This window comes from Saccopteryx bilineata, chromosome 1 (genome assembly GCF_036850765.1).
Source record: "Saccopteryx bilineata isolate mSacBil1 chromosome 1, mSacBil1_pri_phased_curated, whole genome shotgun sequence".
In the NCBI taxonomy this organism is placed as follows: Eukaryota; Metazoa; Chordata; class Mammalia; order Chiroptera; family Emballonuridae; genus Saccopteryx; species Saccopteryx bilineata.
The window spans coordinates 112,059,349-112,076,708 of NC_089490.1; the positions used below are offsets into that span (position 1 = coordinate 112,059,349).

Sequence of the window (17,360 nt, forward strand, 5' to 3'; positions counted from 1 at the left end):
TTGTGTTTAAAAATCAAGAGTTTACTTAAGCTTAACTGTCCATATAACCTGAGGCCAATCAATCTTTCCTGAATTCTGACAATTCTCTCATTTTAAAGGTACTCCCCAAAATATTAAAAATCCATCTCAACTACCCCAGAAAGAGGATTCTGAGATTAAGCTGAACTGCCTTCAAATAATTTCAAATTGGCACACAAATGAGCATTTTGCAAGAAGAGGCCATTGCCATCGCAGCACAAGCACTTGGACTGAGATAAAACAAGGCAATATTCTTCTTAGTTCATTATAGTGCAAGTTTCCACATGGGAAGCCCACCAGATAAAGATGCACATTAAAAATGTAAACATATAGAATTCGCAAATTCTGACACCCAGTTATTGCTAACCTTTCCATCTTCATTTAAGCATCAAGTGCCCCGTGTGTCACAGAATGCAACATCCATGTCCATTCTGTTAGGTTGTGAGTACTCTGTTAACAGGAAGAGTGGACGCTTGTCTGACTGAAGTGCAAGGTGCTGGTGGGTCACCATTTACTTATATGCAAAGTCAAGTGCACCTGATTCTTCTAAGGTGTTTCCAACAATCTAAGCATTATTCTGAAACCACATTTTTTTTTTCTCTCTCTAAAAAGGTTAGGTATTTTTTAATTGCTTAAAGAATTACTTCACCCTTGCCTGTATTCTGAACCCTTTCTTCCATTGTTTTCTCTTGGGCCCTGTAATTCAGAAAGGCCTCAGCAAGACAGAATTTTTTTTTAAAAAAACCATTCAATAACTAACTGACCAACATCTATTAAGGTTAAAAAAATACATTAGCTTAAAAACACATTCAATGTTAGCAGAAAAATGCTGAAAACATGTGAAAAGCAGGAAACAAACTTCTGGCAAGGTAGTGGAGCAGCACTAGAATCGTCCCACAAGTCAGCCCTCGTGCGGAAGGTGCAGCTGCTCCAGGACCACGCAGCCGCCGAGTACCTGGGAGCCTTCCATCAGCCCCCTCAACCCGAGCTCTGACAGCTGAGAAGCTAACAGTTTGCCGTCTCATTTTATCTGGAGCATTAAATTTGTTAAATCATCTAAATCCATAGTGTGATAAGAGAGAACACACATAAAGATATATAAGAGGTGATTATAAGGATAATTTGCGGATAATTTGAAAAAAATCTAACATTCACATTAAGTAACAAAGATATTAAACTCATGTCACACATTAGGAGAGGTATATATGTAGACATCATTCTGAGAAAAATAGGCCTAAAGAACATTAAAGTGTCACAAACAGTTAATAAAGGGAAATCTAGTAACAAAAAATTCTCCTTTTACACAGATTGTCTCTAACCGGAACATACTTAAATATTTTTAGAAGAAAAAAATATATATAAAAATTATTTCATATTGTGATATTATATGCTGAAAGTACTGCAAGGATATATGATTAATTTACAACAAAAACATAATGATTAAATTTGTAATTCTTAAACATTGTCTATATGTGTTGTAAAAAGACAGTTTAATGAGCATTAAAACAATCTTAGAAGAGGAGCAATGATATGTCTTACTTTGATCATTATGCGAAAACAGCAGTCAAATTGAAGAGCTAAGCCTATAAGGGGAACGGAGCCAGTATAAATATTGAAATGAAACCTTAACTTAGAAAATTCCATTTAATTAATCCTCAGATAAAAAGCTCTGAATAAATCATATCTTGGCAGAATGGCCTACAGAGCTGCTGGAGGGCACGCAAGGTGAGAACAACCAGAGAAAAGAGTGTTTGAAAGAGCTGCTGCAGCTCCACGCAGGGACGCCTCCCGTAGAAAGCCGTGTGTGTCACCTGCAACAGCAACACCTACAATGGACTTCTATAAATATCTATTTTCGTCATTAAAATTGTGGATTTCTAGAAAAAACAAAGCCCTATGCCCCAAATTAGTACTAATTCCTTGTATTTCTTCCACGATTTCTTAAATTTGTTGGCCCTCAAATGTTAGTTAACATGAAGGCTATTTGGCTACTTCCAAGTATCTATGGTTTGCTGCTCTGACATGGACTTAAATTTCTTTTCCTTCTTCTTCTCTTCTTCTTCTTCTTTTTTTTTTTTTTTTTTTTTTTTGGTATCAATAAAGCCCAGACATTCCTGGTCACTGATGCCTTTATTATTCCTGTTTTCTTTGTACTCAGTCACTTCACTGGGTTTAAGGCATGCTTTGTGTATTTTGCAAAAATAAAACTTTTAGTACAAATTTATTTTTATACAAATTTTTATGGCACAAGCAGCAAATTTGCTGTTTTAAGAAAATATATAAATATCCTTTTCCTCTGTACAAATATCTCCAGTATTCCCTAACCCATTTATAATTTTTAACTGTACATGGTCTGCCTCATCCTTCTCTAGTATCTCCCTCCCCCCCTCCAGATCTCAACCAAATCCATACATTTCTGGTGGAGGCAGTCAGAGGAGGAGGGCCCCCCCTCAGGAGGAGTCTGTGCAGGGAGATGGGGGCGGAGGGTAGAGGTGATGAGAGTAGCTCCTCTCTGTGTATGGAGAAGGTGGGCAGCTTTCATAGTTCTCTTCTGCAGACAAGTACTGGCTTCGGGGTGTGGGAGGTGGGGGCACAGGCTCTGAGTCATAGTTCAAGTCACTAGTGTAGCCCTTGGCTGTTGCCACTGAGGTCATTCTCCGGCTGGGAGCATAGTCACTGTCACAGACATCTGTGCTGCAGGGTGTGGTGGGGGGTGCAAAGTGCCGGTAACTGTATGGCCTGTAGCTGGTAAGGGAGGAGATCAAAAGGAGAATTAGTTTTTGAGAAAAGGGATTTTCCCTATCAAAATACAGAGGTATCAGATGTAAGCTTTACCTTGAAGATAATAAGCTACTTTACATTTGCACAGACTGAGAGGCAATTTTCAATGGCAGATTAGAAGTGGAAGATAGCACGTATTTTATACTTGCAAATAAAATGTGATTAGAGGCAAATAAAAATAGACAGGATTTGTCCAAATGTAGAAGGGAACTCAATCTAGACCCTGGATGTGCTCTTATAGCTTTAAGTTAAACTGTATCATGAAATAAGAAAGAACTAGTCAAATTTGTGCTTAATGGTTATCTTTGGAAAATCTCTCAATTACACATTCAGCATTTATATTTTATATTATATTATATCATATTATATTATATTATATATTATAATTATACTATACTACATTATACTATACTGTATTATATATAGTGAGCCTCACCAATTTCTGTCACTTCGTGTCCTAAGAATGGGTCCTCACAGTTTTACACTACTCAAACATGTTAACATTCCCTCAACATTCTTTATCTGCTCTATAATTTACCTGAATAATTTAACAACGTCTGAACACTTCATTCTCTCTTTAAAAATCAAATACCATCAATACAAGTCAGACTGAGCACTACAAACAGCCTAAGGGGACTAACTATCCCTTACTGTTATCATCAGCAAAAGGAAATGGCTGTTTCAGAGACAGTTTGACTCTTTGTGTATAGACAGGCATATTGTTCAAAAAGCAACATTAACCAAACATCAAAATAAATTCTAAATATCCACATAGGACCAGTGAATTCTCTAATATGTGTTTGGCCTAACTCATTTCTTACATTTGTTGATCTGCCTTTTCAAGTAATCTATAGCAATTAATAAAGTTTGTACATGGCTAACTAAAGAAAAAGGCATTCAAAAGAGAAGATTTATACCTGTGAAAATAAGAGCTGACTTGACGTGCTGGTTTTTCTAACATTTCTACTTCTGCCTGCAACTTCTTACACCCTTTATATTCTAAATATAGTAAAGTAAATCTCATAATGCTTTGTCATCAAAGTAATTGCAAGAGAGGGGCAAGAGCAACTGCAAAACTGCAGGAACAACCCAGACGACCCAGGGGTAGAGTGCAGAGGTAATAATAATCATTTGGTATTAGTAGGACTTGCCTCAAAAGAAAAGGCTGCCAAAAGACCAAAACTTACGTAACCTGCGGTGCAGGTTTTTATTTTGTTTGTTTACTACCAATATTGACATGATGTTATAGTATTTTTTAGGTCTTATCTCTCTATCCAATCAAATTTCAATCCTTGGTAAAAATTCCTTGGCTCAACATTTTTTAAAAAAATTTTTTAAAGACTTTATTCAATTTTTAGGAGAGAGAGAGACAGACAGACAGAGAGAGACAGAGACAAAGAAGGGGGGGAGGAGCAGGAAGCATCAACTCCCATATGTGCCTTGACCAGGCAAGCCCAGGGTTTCGAACTGGCGACCTCAGGGTTCCAGGTCAACACTTTATCCCACTGCGTCACCAAAGGTCAGACTGGTTCAACACTTAAAAGGCCCAACATTTCCATTTTCATGAGGAAAAAACACGAAGAAATGGAAAAAACAAACCAGAATTAACAAAATTAAGTTCCAGTTTAGACAAAAATCTCAACAAATTATAAAATGTTCCATTCAAAAGAAACCAACTGGCTTGAGATGTTAGAAATGATTAAATGATTATTTTTGAGATAATTACGTTCATTTTAATCAGTGTTTTATTCAATTTAAAGAAATTTAAAATTTTAGGTCTTTCCTCTTTCATTTTTCAGATTTCTGTCTCTATTTTGGCTTTTAGAACAAACTTGTTTCAGGGAAAGCAACACTTACAATAAAATGTAAAAATCAGTTTAGAGTCAAACCTATCTCAAATAGTCTTATCTATGAACTGAAATGAGAATTCTAAAAGAGGTGCTATAAACAGTTTCCACTTGATTTCTATACATCCACATTTTACATAGGGGAATCTGACTGCAATGCTAGGAAACACCTTATCTAGAAGACAAAAGGTACCTGAGGAATGCCGATAAATACTGGGCACTAAGGGTTTAGACAGAGAATATCATATCAAACTCTTGTACTGCTGGCCTTTCAAGTAAGAGGGGAAAGTATGGGCAACACACTAGTACTAGTGTTCACCTGCTCACTATGCTCTACAGAGTCACAAACCAGCACAAGGGCCTATTTATTCCCCACCCTTTTTTTTTTTAATTTTTAAAGTTTTTAAAAGCTGGGGACAGTGAAACAAGAAGGGCCTAGAATAGGAAATGAGAAAGGAAATGAGCCTACCCTGGGAAGTCAGGAGAAAAGGAGGCCTTGGACACAGGCTCGGGGTTAGCCTGGAATGAGCTGCAGCTGCCCATTGCTCCCCTGGCTGCAAGTCTCACTGGGGATCCTTTAAGTTTAGGAAATACACACCCGGTGGCAGGGAGTGGGAGGGAGGAGAGGGGGGAAAAGGGGAGAAGGGCAGAGGGGATGGGGAAGAAGGGACATGTATGGTGTGTTCCCTGGAGGGCGAGCCCACATAGTCCCCCTTTTTAACTTACAGATACATTTTGTTTATTTTAGTGAGCAGTGATCTAGTCCACACAACTATATGAGAAATAACTCAGGTCATCATAACATGTAACCAAGGGCTGGACTTGAGTTTCTCTCAAATTGTACTCTTAATATCTCAGCTGTTTTAGAACTCTCTCAACTCTCTGAAGCACACATGGTCTTATCCCAATACTTAATCCTCAGATTATCAATCAAACCTAACCTGAGCAGTAACCCATTTTGAAATCAGTCATTTTGATGGATAACTTTTCCTTAGAATATTGCCAAAGCACTGAAAACTCTATTATTCAAAAAACCAGCATTTGTGACTCTCTTTTCAAAAATGTATAATGCCATGAAAGAAAAGAATTTGTGGTAGGGGCAATGTCAACATTACCAAGACAAGCCTGTTTTCTCTCAGTGACCATCATCTACTCACTTGGGGCTATATCAAGCCCACAACTGGAATTTTCTGTCCTTCTACTAAATACTTCAATTTATATTAGAGGAGGACGTGTATTACCTGTAGGACCTATGAGTGGAAGGACTGTTTGAAGAATAACCAAATTCCATAGTGTAATGTGATCGCTCTGTGGCTGGGGATGGCGGAGGGTTCAAAATCTAAAAGGGAAAATAATGAAATTATTAAAATAACAATGTTCTATCCCAGACAGATACTATCAGACTTTCAACTTCTTTCCTTTCTGTTCATATTCCTTCCCTTTACACTACTAGGACAATCTTTCCTTTCCAAATAATTGACTTTAGGTTTCTGGCTCTCTACTCTTTTTTTTTCTTCCCTTAAGTGAGAAGCGGGGAGGCTGAGACAGATTACCACATGCACCTGACCGGGATCCACCCGGCATGCCCACCAGGGGGTGATGCTCTGCCCCTCTGGGCTGTTGCTCCATTGCAACCAGAGCCATTCTAGTGCCTGAGGTGGAGGCCATGGAGCCGTCCTCAGTGCTCAGGCCAACTTTGTCCCAATGGAGCCTTGACTGAGGGAGGGGAAGAGAGAGAGAGAGAGAGAAAGGAGAGAGAGAGAGAGAAAGGAGAGGGAGGAGGGTGGAGAAGCAGATGGGCACTTCTCCTGTGTGCCCTGGCCGGGAATCAAACCCGGGACTTCCACACACCGGGCCAACACTCTATCACTGAGTCAACCAGCCAGGGCCTCTGGCTCTCTACTCTTTAAGACACAACTTCACCATCGCTAAACAGCTCAAGGTGATGAGAAGATACTCTATAAATCATTGGTTTAACTTCAGTATAGCTGGATTTTGATTTTTTTTTTAAATTATAATCATTTAAAAATAAATTACTGACTCAGGAGAAACACCATGTGCTTCCTCTTTTGGGAGGTCATGGAATGAAGCCTCTCAGGAGGTACTATTCAATAGTTCTACTTTTACCAAATAGGAATCCATGTTCAGTGCTTTCAAATATGCTGGTTACTACACAGTAAAAATAAAGATTTATAAGTACTCATATGGTGATGGAAAAGCCTTCTTTGAACCTTATTTGCCTAAATTCTATACTAAAAAACTTCTCACACTACCATCACTGAGTACCCCCCACATTTCAATGAATTTAAAATTTAAGGTCCTATGTATCTTAGCATTCAGAGTGAAACAAAGGGAAACAGGCTGCTTACTGCAGGGAAGTAAGTGCCTTTGGTGCTTGAAGAACTACTTGATGACGCTCCTGTGACATGTGCTCGGTCATAAGGGGGTCCACTGCTTCCCCCCATGATGCTGAGGGAGCTGATCATTGATTTACCTCGAGACATTCCTAAAATGGAGGAGGGCAAATACTGAAGATGAATAAGATCTATAAAAATACATGACACCATTTTATTCAATATTAGGATTATAAATACCAACAGTCAGAGAGTTTGACTTTTAAGCAATTTATGCCCCTTTTCTAATAATAATTGAAAACACTTACTGGAGAAGGGAAACGAATGTTCTCTGAAAGTGAACAGCTCCCATTCTCCCCACCCTGCCCCCCAATCTGCCCTAGGATGGAAGCAGAGCTCTTCAAAATGAGATGAAATGGGAGGTTTTCAACCTCTTAAGAGGATTTGAGGGCTATGGAAAGTGAAGGTTGTGAAATAGCATAGACTATATAGATTTGCTCACAAGGAAACTAAATCCACTTTTAAGGGCATAAATACAAAGTATAGAATACTATTTCTTTAGTTACTGGATGCAAATATTGTCATCACAACCACCAACGCTAAAGAAAAACTCTATTTTTATTAAATGACTTCCTAAATTCCACAAACTGCAAATAGGTATATAGCTACACAGAATAGTTATCATTAATAGTTTAAAAATCAAGTTTGTTTACTTAGTTATACCCAGAATAAATTCTTATTCTCAGAATCTCCTCCATATTCATTAAAACAAAGAGGCTTCTTTGCACGAAGGGCACCAGAAAGCAGTGATAAGTTGGATTTCTCTAGAACAACATGGTCTACCCAAGCATAGCACCTCTGGCTACTTGGCTATGCTCGGATAAATCCTAGTCCAACTGTCCTCACTTAAAGCTAGAAGAAAACATAAGACACTATATTCCTCCTTGCATTCACCCAGCTATTTCCAAATATTTGTTTGCTAAAAAAACTCTTAGTCTATTTTTTGGCCTCCTTTAATTTCTGGGTTCAGTAGTCCTGAAGGCACTGGGTAGTGAACCTAAAGAACTGTAGTTTATGCCTTTTCACCAAAAGAGTAGCCGAGTTACTTTTAGTAGCATATGTCCAGAAATGTGGTATATGCAGTATATACAAATGTTTGCATATGTATTTACTTTATATCCTTTGACAGTTTCCACCAACTATACCTCAGGTCTTTTGTGTACAGAGCATTTGTTCTTATTATTTTTAAAATCTAACATGGTCTGGTTTGAAATAGACTTTGGACATTATGCTGTTACAATTATGCAAAATTCGGAAACTTGCCAGGACCCAAGATTTGATTTTCAATAGATCAGTTTGAACTCACCTGGAAGAGACCCAGACAAAGAGCTTGGGTGTGGCACGTAACCAAGGGGCACAGAGGCTGGTCCATGAACCACGTAGTCATTAGTCATGGTTTCTCCATCTCCCTTCATACGTGGACACAACATCCTCTGGCAGATAAAGTATATGGTTCCAGACACAAAAATAGTGACAATTACTCCAATAACTGAACCAACTGTATTGGTGGCTTGTGGTGCTGGCTCTTCAGTTGGGTCTAAAATATGAATACAGTACAGTTATATAATGAAAAAAGCCACTGTAGATTCAAAGTAGTAATCAAAAAGAGGGCTTGCGAGCAGAGTGTGAAGCTAATGAAGACAACTTATAAACATTTTCTTTTTTATGAATATATATACACACATGCCCCACGGATTATGGATAAATGTTATCATTAGGAAACAAAAGAACTATCGGTAAAGAAAAGACAGAAATAAATTAAAACAACGCACCAGGAAGCATATCGTAAATGACGAAAACAAAGATGTTGAGTGAATTATAGAGTTAAACTCCATTAAGAAGTTTTCAACGCATATACCTATAAAATCTATCCTACTTCATTCTGTATATCATAAAAATCAACAAACTTATTTTGGAATCTCAGAGTAAATTTAGGGCCAGAAGGGATGAACCTAGAAAAGTCATTAAATGTTTTATCTGGAATGGTGAAGCCAAAAGCAACTCTGAGCTTGATTTCAGGTTTGCAAAGTGACATTTGGGCCTAGTGGAAGGAAATTAGAAACTAAAGATGAGCATTAGCTCTCAAGCCCAGTATGCTGTCGACTTCCTGGCTAGTCTAGCTGCCTGAGGGAAAGGAACAGGGCTTTGATACTTAAGGACTCAGAAGGCCAAGAGCTTGAGGGCGCTAGAGAAGGACCCTGCCCATTGCCTCCACCTTCAAGGAACCCCTCAGCTATCTGAGGCTTCAGAAGCAGAGGCATCAATATTAAAGGAAAGAGCAAAAGAGTTCATCCATGTAGAGCATTACTCTATGATATACAAGGAAAATACTTCCATTTAGAATAGTCAGACTAAACTCACAACAGCAGATCCTTTAAAAACCTTCCTTCTGCCTCATTTTACCTCAAATCTCCCATCTACATAACTAAACCCACCTTCTTATAGATTAAACAAATGAGAAAAATAACATCACTAACTTACACAGTACACAGGTGCTGCCAGTTACATATTTCATCTACGGTATCTGAGGCACTGACTCTCCTTGATCCTATAAGCAAGCAACCATTTCTTTTTATTCCTTCTTGGTGACCTGACATTCCTTTCTAATGCCAAGCTTCAAGAAAGAATAGTTTACACTCATTATCTCCAATAGTCTCTGGGTCACATCTTAACTCACTGAAATCAGACTTCTATACTCACCACTATGCTGAAACTAGTCTGGCAAAGGTCAACATTCTCTCCTTTACCATATCCAATGACCCCTTCATCTCACTGGCCTCTCTATACTTTCAATACTGCTGGCTCTTGTTTTCCTTAAAAATGTTTAATCAATATTCTTCTAAGATACCACCCTTTTAGTTTCACTATCTTTGATTATTCTTTCTGTTTCCTTCTGTCAGCTTCATTCTCTTCTGTCTGCCTCCTAAGTACGGGTGCTTCCCAGAGTTCTGTCTACCCCCTACTACCTTCCTCCTTTACTTAAGTCTCATAGGAGATTTTATCCCCTGCTTCAGCTTTAATTACCACTAAAGGAATGCCCAAATCTTTCTCTCGAGCTACAGACCCGCATGGTCAACAACTTCCTAAAGAGCTTCGGGGGATATCCCATGGGCAACTTTTAATGCAACATATTCAAACTCAACTCATCACCATCATATATCTGTCAGGCTTCCTAGATTCCAGGGTTAAAGCAAATTATAAATAAATGAGATGCATCTGGCAAATTAAAGACATCTCAATTAAATTAAAAACAAAAATAAATTCATCAGCCAAACATTACATCTGCAGCCAAGATACGGAATGATACTTTCCCTTTTCAGTCCCTGCCATATATTCTAGTTAATGACTCCAGTTACTCAATGAGATATCTGTGCATTAACCTAAACTTACCAACTACATCTAAATGGTTACTAAAGCTTTCCTATTTTATTTCCTAAATAACGCTTAAACCTATCTTTACCACCACTGTTTGAGTTATATCTTCATCATCTTCTACCTAAACTATAATAGTCTCCCCAAGTATTTTTAAATTATAGGCCGCAAGTCATTGGATGGTAAAAACAACTTGGTGGATTGCAACTAGCATTTTAAATCAGAAGAGATAAGAATGCATCCTACCTAATACAGAGAAATACTGTTGTATGACATATTTATGTGTGCACCCATGTCTTTGTGTCCTCTTGATTTGGTTAAAGAAGTATGAAAGCAACCAGTCTAACAGATTTCTCTGACTATAATCTTATTACCTCCAATCCTCTGCCTCACAACTTTCACAATCACATAGCCATGTCAGTCCTTATGTTGTTCAATGGCTCTACTTTATACTGTCTAGGCTTTTCAAAAGAAAGCAAAGTCCTCTGTGATCTTACCTTTACATATGTCTTGCTGACACCCCTCATAACGTAGCATGTATTTTGGCAGTCCCATTTTCCCATGTAGTTTCCCAAAGGTGCCTATTTCACTCTGCTTTTGAATAGGATATTTCCTCTGCCTGCAATTTAATCTCTCCACTTATCTGCATGATAAAAAATCTACACCATTTTTCTAAAGTGTTCACTGATGAGTCATATCTTGATTCCTACAAATTTGACCACTCTCTTCTCTATGCTACTACTTGTAGAGATCTCTGTTATAGCACATGTGATATCACTTATCACACTCGTTACCAATAGTACCTTCTATGAGTCAAGCTGTTTTATATACATTACATCATTTCATTTTCCCCCAGCTAAATATTATCTTCATTCCAAAGATGAAGAAACTAAGGTTTAACATGAAAAATTTGGTGGGAAGAGGTGGTACTAGAATTCAATTCCATCTGCCTAGCTTTAAAAGCCCTAATATTATTACTACCTCAACCACAGAGGACTTTGAGAAACTTGGTACAGGTATCCTATATCCTCAGCACATAGCAGATATCCAGTAAATGCTTAATGAATAACTGAATAGATTCTATAAGTCTTAGTAAGTATCCCATTTGAATTTATAAAACTGTCAGCTTAAAATCTTTACTAAGATTAGTTTTTAAATGAGTTCTTCTTAAATTCCATTAAACCAGTTTTAACAGCATTGACCTGGCTTATGCTCAATTCCATTCAGAGCTAAGTTTATCAATTCTGGATATATTACATGTTAGGGTACTGGTCAATAGTTCTTCATGGTCAACCCCGAAAAAACTACAGGCTATTCAGCCTAGTCTCTAGGCCTATAGAAATATGTTGTTACCTATGGGAATATGTTGGTACAAGAATTCTCAGCCTTCATTTTAAGAAAGCTCTTAAAGTCACTGAGAGATTAGTGGAAACAAGTCAAGAAAAATATGGGAGATGTTAAAGACAAACTAATGTTCAAAAAGTCTTAAGTTTGCAACTGACCGAGTTCCACATATCTATAAGCACACCTCATTTTAGTACACTGTACACTTTACTTTATTGTACATCACAGATTTTGTGGGGATTTTTACAAATTAAAGGTCTGCAGCAACCCTACATTGAATATTAGCACAATTTGCAAACAGGCTCAGATGACAGTTCGCATTTTTTAGCAATAAAACATTTTAAAATTAATGTTTGTACAATATTTGTTAAGACAATGCTATTGCACACTTAACAGACTACAATATAACGCAAAATAACTTTTATATGAACTGGGAAACCAAAAAGTTAGTTTGACTCGCTTTACTGTAATATTCACTTTATTGTGGTTGTCTGGAACTGAACCCGTAGTATCTCCAAGGTAAATCTCTGCATTGTTTCAAATTTTCTTAACTTTAGTTGACAAAATAATGTTTATTTTGTTCTGTTTATTAAACGTTTCTGTGAAAATTTTTGTGCATAAGAAAACTGCTATCTTCTAAGGAATTATTAAGAAGAAAACAAAAAAAATCCCTGGTACAAATAACTAGTTTAATACATTAATATTTGTTTCTTAATAAGGAAAGAGAGGTTACAAGTGAATCTCACACATAAAGAACAAGAAAACACATTTTAAAAATTCTCCCTGAAGAGTAATATATAGGTATTAGTCCTACTTACAGCAATCCAGTTCATCTGATTTGTCGCTGCAATCCACACTATGGTCACATTTCTTATGTTTCCCAATGCACTGACCATTGGCACAGCGGAACTGATCGATTAAACAAAGTACTGGGGGGGAAATGCAAATAGCTCTCTTATTTTTACTATATTGTAAAGCCAAATAGTAGCAAGAGTCAAAAAGTACTTTGTGGGTACAAATGAAAACAAATTAGACTTTTATTCTTGGAGGATTGGCATTATCAAGGGAAAAGGCAATCCAGCAGGATATTTATTTTGTTATTTATGTTAAATTTCATCATTCACTAATAATTCTGTTAAGAATTAAAAAATTTTATATGCATTTCTAGACACTAAAAAATTCCAAAGAATTTGTTTGTTTGTGTTTTAACCATATTAAGGGTTAGTGGAAGAGAAAAGAAAATAATGAAATTATTTTACATTGAAATAAATTCACTAATTAAGAGTTCATTGGAAACAACTCTATTATTGAACCAAAGCGACATTCTGAACTGCAAATAACTTAATGGAAAAAGGACTATATAACCAGGTCTTAAAATTTTTAGATACCTTCACAGTTCTTCTCATCTGATTTGTCCTGGCAATTGGCATCCCCATTGCATCTGAGAGCACCATCAATACACTGCCCACTGGCACACTGGAACTGGGACTCTGAGCATACAGGACAATTGAGCTCATCACTGTGGTCTTCACATTCTGTAAACCCATCGCACCGCCAAGCCACAGGGATACAGTCAATTTCTCCCGTGAAACAAGTAAACTGCTGAGGAGAACATGTTGGGGGTTCTTCAATGAACAAGGGGGAGGGGAGTGACAAAAACAAAGTAACTGTCACACAGAGGTACAAACACACCTGACTGAAGCTCATTTAATAATCAACATATACAAAACACTTTAAACTAGATTACAAAGAAAGAAACTGATACAATCCACTGTACACATGTAGCTTAAGAATATTTTATCAAGCAAGAGAATCCAGACATTAGAAGAGTACATGCATCACGATTCCTTATGTAAAGTTCAATAACAGGCATATCTAAACTGTGGGGATAGAAATCACAATAGTGGTTACTTCTAGAAGAGGAGAAATGGCTGCTAATCGACACAAGTATTTTTCTTAATGACAATGGTGTATGTCTTGATTTGGGCGTTGGTAACATAGTTGAGTACATTAGCTAAAACTTGCTATTCATATAATACAAAATCACTAAATGTAAAGAAAAATCATCAAAGGTCTTTTAAAAGACTTCTAAAAGGAAGGTGATATCCTTGATTCAGTTTTATCTATGTTATCACTACATAAAGGCAAATTTTTCTAAGATCTGCCTTATTAGAGTTAACACACTCTGATATGGAAACACTTGTTTTTTAAAATATTGCATATAAGATACATAAAAAGTTCACCATTTAAAAGAGTATCAAGTACATTCACATGGTTGTGCAACACTTGCTACTGGGGGATATGGGGGGGGTCACTTCAAGTTCCAGGGTTTAACTCTCACCATGCATATATTTGATCTACGCAACTAAACTGCACCATCTAAAAGATCCTCAAATTTCCTGCAGCCTAAACATAACGCCTAACAGTGGCTACTCAATACATTTTATTTTTTTTAAAAACTTAGAGCCTGACCAGGCAGTGGTGCAGTGGATAGAGCATAGGACTGGGATGCCGAGGACCCAGGTTCGAGACCCTGAGGTCACCAGCTTAAGCGTGGGCTCATCTGGTTTGAGCAAAAGTTCACCAGCTTGGACCAAGGTCACTGGCTCGAGCAAGGGATTACTCGGTCTGCTATAGCCCCACAGTCAAGGCACATATGAGAAAGCAAACAATGAACAACTAAGGTGTCACAATGCGCAACGAAAAACTAATGATTGATGCTTCTCATCTCTCCATTCCTGTCTGTCCCTGTCTATCCCTCTCTCTGTCTCCGTAAAAATAAATAAATAAATAACCTTAGAAAAGTTAGAATTAAATACTCTTATAACACCATCTTCTCCATTTTTTTCTTGAGTGTATAAGTCCTTTCAATTTTTGTTCATAGACATATGTATTCTATGTAGATTTTATAGCAAAAAACACTGATTTGGGGGGGCTACATTTTTACATCAGCTTATGATCATAAGGTTTCATAGCTATATAACCTCAGTTACCTAATAATTTTCCTATCATTAGAAATCAGATTACTTTTAAATTTTTGCCACTGCGGAGAAGTCTTTTTCTTTTTCATTTAAATTAATAAGTTCTAAAACATGTTAACTGGCACTCAGACTTGCACAAAAAAACAATAACATGTTTACCCCCACATGACAGCTCATCTTGAAGCAGAACCAAGTGCATGGGGCAAGAGCATCTTGTGGTGCCGTCTCCTTTTACAAGACAAATATGTGAACAGCCACCATTATCCTGAGCACATGGGTGCTGTCCTGCAAAAAAAAGGAAAAGGAAGAAAGAAATGGAGGGAGGGAGAAAAGCCCAGTTAAAATCAATCATTTATAAATTATTAAGAAAACCAAATGTAAAATCACATTGGACTTCATTTTCATACATCTATAATTCCTGTTCCATCCATACCTACACAATCTATAAGAAAATGAGGACAATTTAAAACCACAAAACACTGTTTTTACATATTTAAAATATCTACATATACAAATATTTACAAGTATTTTAAGAAAGGTTATGGTACAGCTCATGTTAATTTTGTAAGAAAATGATTATTGAAACTAAAAAATTTGTAGGGATAATGCTGAGACCTGGATATTGTTCTATTTAACATATAAAAACTCTTCCAAATTATATATTTTTAACTCAGAAATTCTACCTTTCTAAATGGTAAGGTGATTATACTCAAAAAGTATATTTTAATAAAAAATCCACTGAAAGTTAGAATTGTTATAAGAAAAAGATTAAGTTCACATGGAACATAACCGTCCAGAAACAATCACAATTATTTGCTTGGTCAACTGCAAAAGATAACTTGCAATGTTACAAATGTTTCTAACTTCTTCACACTTGGGTTAAATTAAATAAATACACCATCTGATAACTTTTCAAAGTCTGTCTCATAGGTTGTATTTAATGAAATCATTGCTATTTCCTTGTGTTAAAAGCAACTTGACATTTGTCATCACCGAATACCAACACCTAATGTAGATGCCCATTTATTACCTTTCTTTTCACTGACACATCAGTGCTGCTCAGTGTGTGCTGAGACTGTTCTAATGTAGAGATGTCCCAGAACAGACATTAGTCATTAGATTAGGTTACACTAACTATACAGCAGCATTTCTCAACCTTTAATTCCATGATACCTTAAACAAAAATCTTTCTCTTTAATGTTATTAGAAATTTGAAAAAATGTTTTCCCAAATATAAAACCATATTTAAATGCTGAATTATTTCTTAAAAAGATATCACTGCCTTCCAGAAATTCAGAAAATGACAACTGAGATCCAACTAAGAAATAACTTAGTTACTGTTGTCATTATTTCCTTACTTCTATCAAAAGTTTAGCATGAGTTAAATGTCATAACACAGAATGGCAACAATATTAATTTTTGAATTCTTAAATACCTATTAACTTCTAAAGTTCATAAATAGTGGCAACATAATAAAGACTTGAACAAGCAATGGTGATCTTATTCCTCTATTTTCCTTTCATATTCCTATTTGATTTGAAAGCATTGTGCTGAGAAGTTCAAGAGTTTCAATAGTCCTCTCTTTAGTCCTCCATTTAACATTAGCATTCCTGGTACAAACATGGAAGACCTATAGTAGTTATTGCTATGAGGGTACTTCTGTTTACAGACACCTATTAATAGGCAACTAGGCCAACATAATCAGCCATTTTCAATTTTTCTTTTTTTAATTTTTTATTCTTTTTTGGGGGGCAGACAGACAGGAAGGAAGAGCGATGAGAAGCAAAAACTCATACTTGTGGCACCTCAGTTATTCATTGCTTTCTCATATGTTCCTTGACTGGTGTGTGGGGGGGGTGCTACACCGAGCCAGTGACCCCTTGCTCAAGCCAGCCACCCTGGGCTTCAAGCCAGTGACCATGTGGGACATGTCTATGATCCCACACTCAAGCAAGTGACCCCAAACTCAAGCCAGCAACCTCGGGGTTTTGAACATGGGTCCTCAATGTCCTAGGCCTACACTCTGTCCACTGCACCACCATCTGATTAGGCCACTTTCAATTTTTCAATTAAGATAAAGTAATATTTACGGTTTCTTTTCTAAGCTGAGAATTGTATAACTTTTATCTAGGAGGGAAAAAGAACAATCACTTATTAAAGCACAGTACTCTCCAAGTTTACACACTAATTTTTAGTTTGTTTTGCTTTTGCTCAAACATAAAGGGATTCCATGATAACTATGTTCATCATTACAGAAATATAATTTTTGCTTTTGTCTGAACTATGAGGTGTACAGTGAACAAATATATGTATGTACATCTATAGATATAAATATATATATTTGCTTTATGTCAGTATTCTTAAAGGGACTGAAGGAGAAAAAGAGAAGCCACGACATGCAGAGCCTTCACTGTATCTGGGGAAATTTTTTAAAATGAGCAAGACTATTCCTTTTCCCCACTCCTGTTTTATGTGAAAAAGATATTTAATTTGAAAAAACTCCCAGAGGAGTTTAATATAAGGCTTTAAAAAGTCAGAGTTTAAAAACATGGGAAAACTAAAAGTACATGAAAATCTTCAAGATAAAGCGGTAAAAAGACACA

The 17,360-nt window shown here is 36.7% G+C and overlaps 1 protein-coding gene across 2 annotated transcripts in view; it reads right to left on the reverse strand.

Moving 5' to 3' along the window:
- Positions 1-2,140: 2,140 nt before the first annotated feature.
- The window catches only part of LRP6 (LDL receptor related protein 6), a 156,025-nt gene continuing 140,805 nt past the window's right edge, over positions 2,141-17,360 (reverse strand). For both annotated transcript variants that reach the window (XM_066264382.1, XM_066264372.1), the window contains 7 exons: positions 14,917-15,042; positions 13,165-13,401; positions 12,595-12,705; positions 8,367-8,597; positions 7,016-7,152; positions 5,888-5,985; positions 2,141-2,763 (listed from right to left, as the gene is read on the reverse strand). In XM_066264382.1, coding sequence (XP_066120479.1) covers positions 2,469-2,763; positions 5,888-5,985; positions 7,016-7,152; positions 8,367-8,597; positions 12,595-12,705; positions 13,165-13,401; positions 14,917-15,042 — 1,235 coding nt within the window. In that variant the 3' untranslated portion in view covers positions 2,141-2,468. The remainder of the gene's footprint in view (positions 2,764-5,887; positions 5,986-7,015; positions 7,153-8,366; positions 8,598-12,594; positions 12,706-13,164; positions 13,402-14,916; positions 15,043-17,360) is intronic.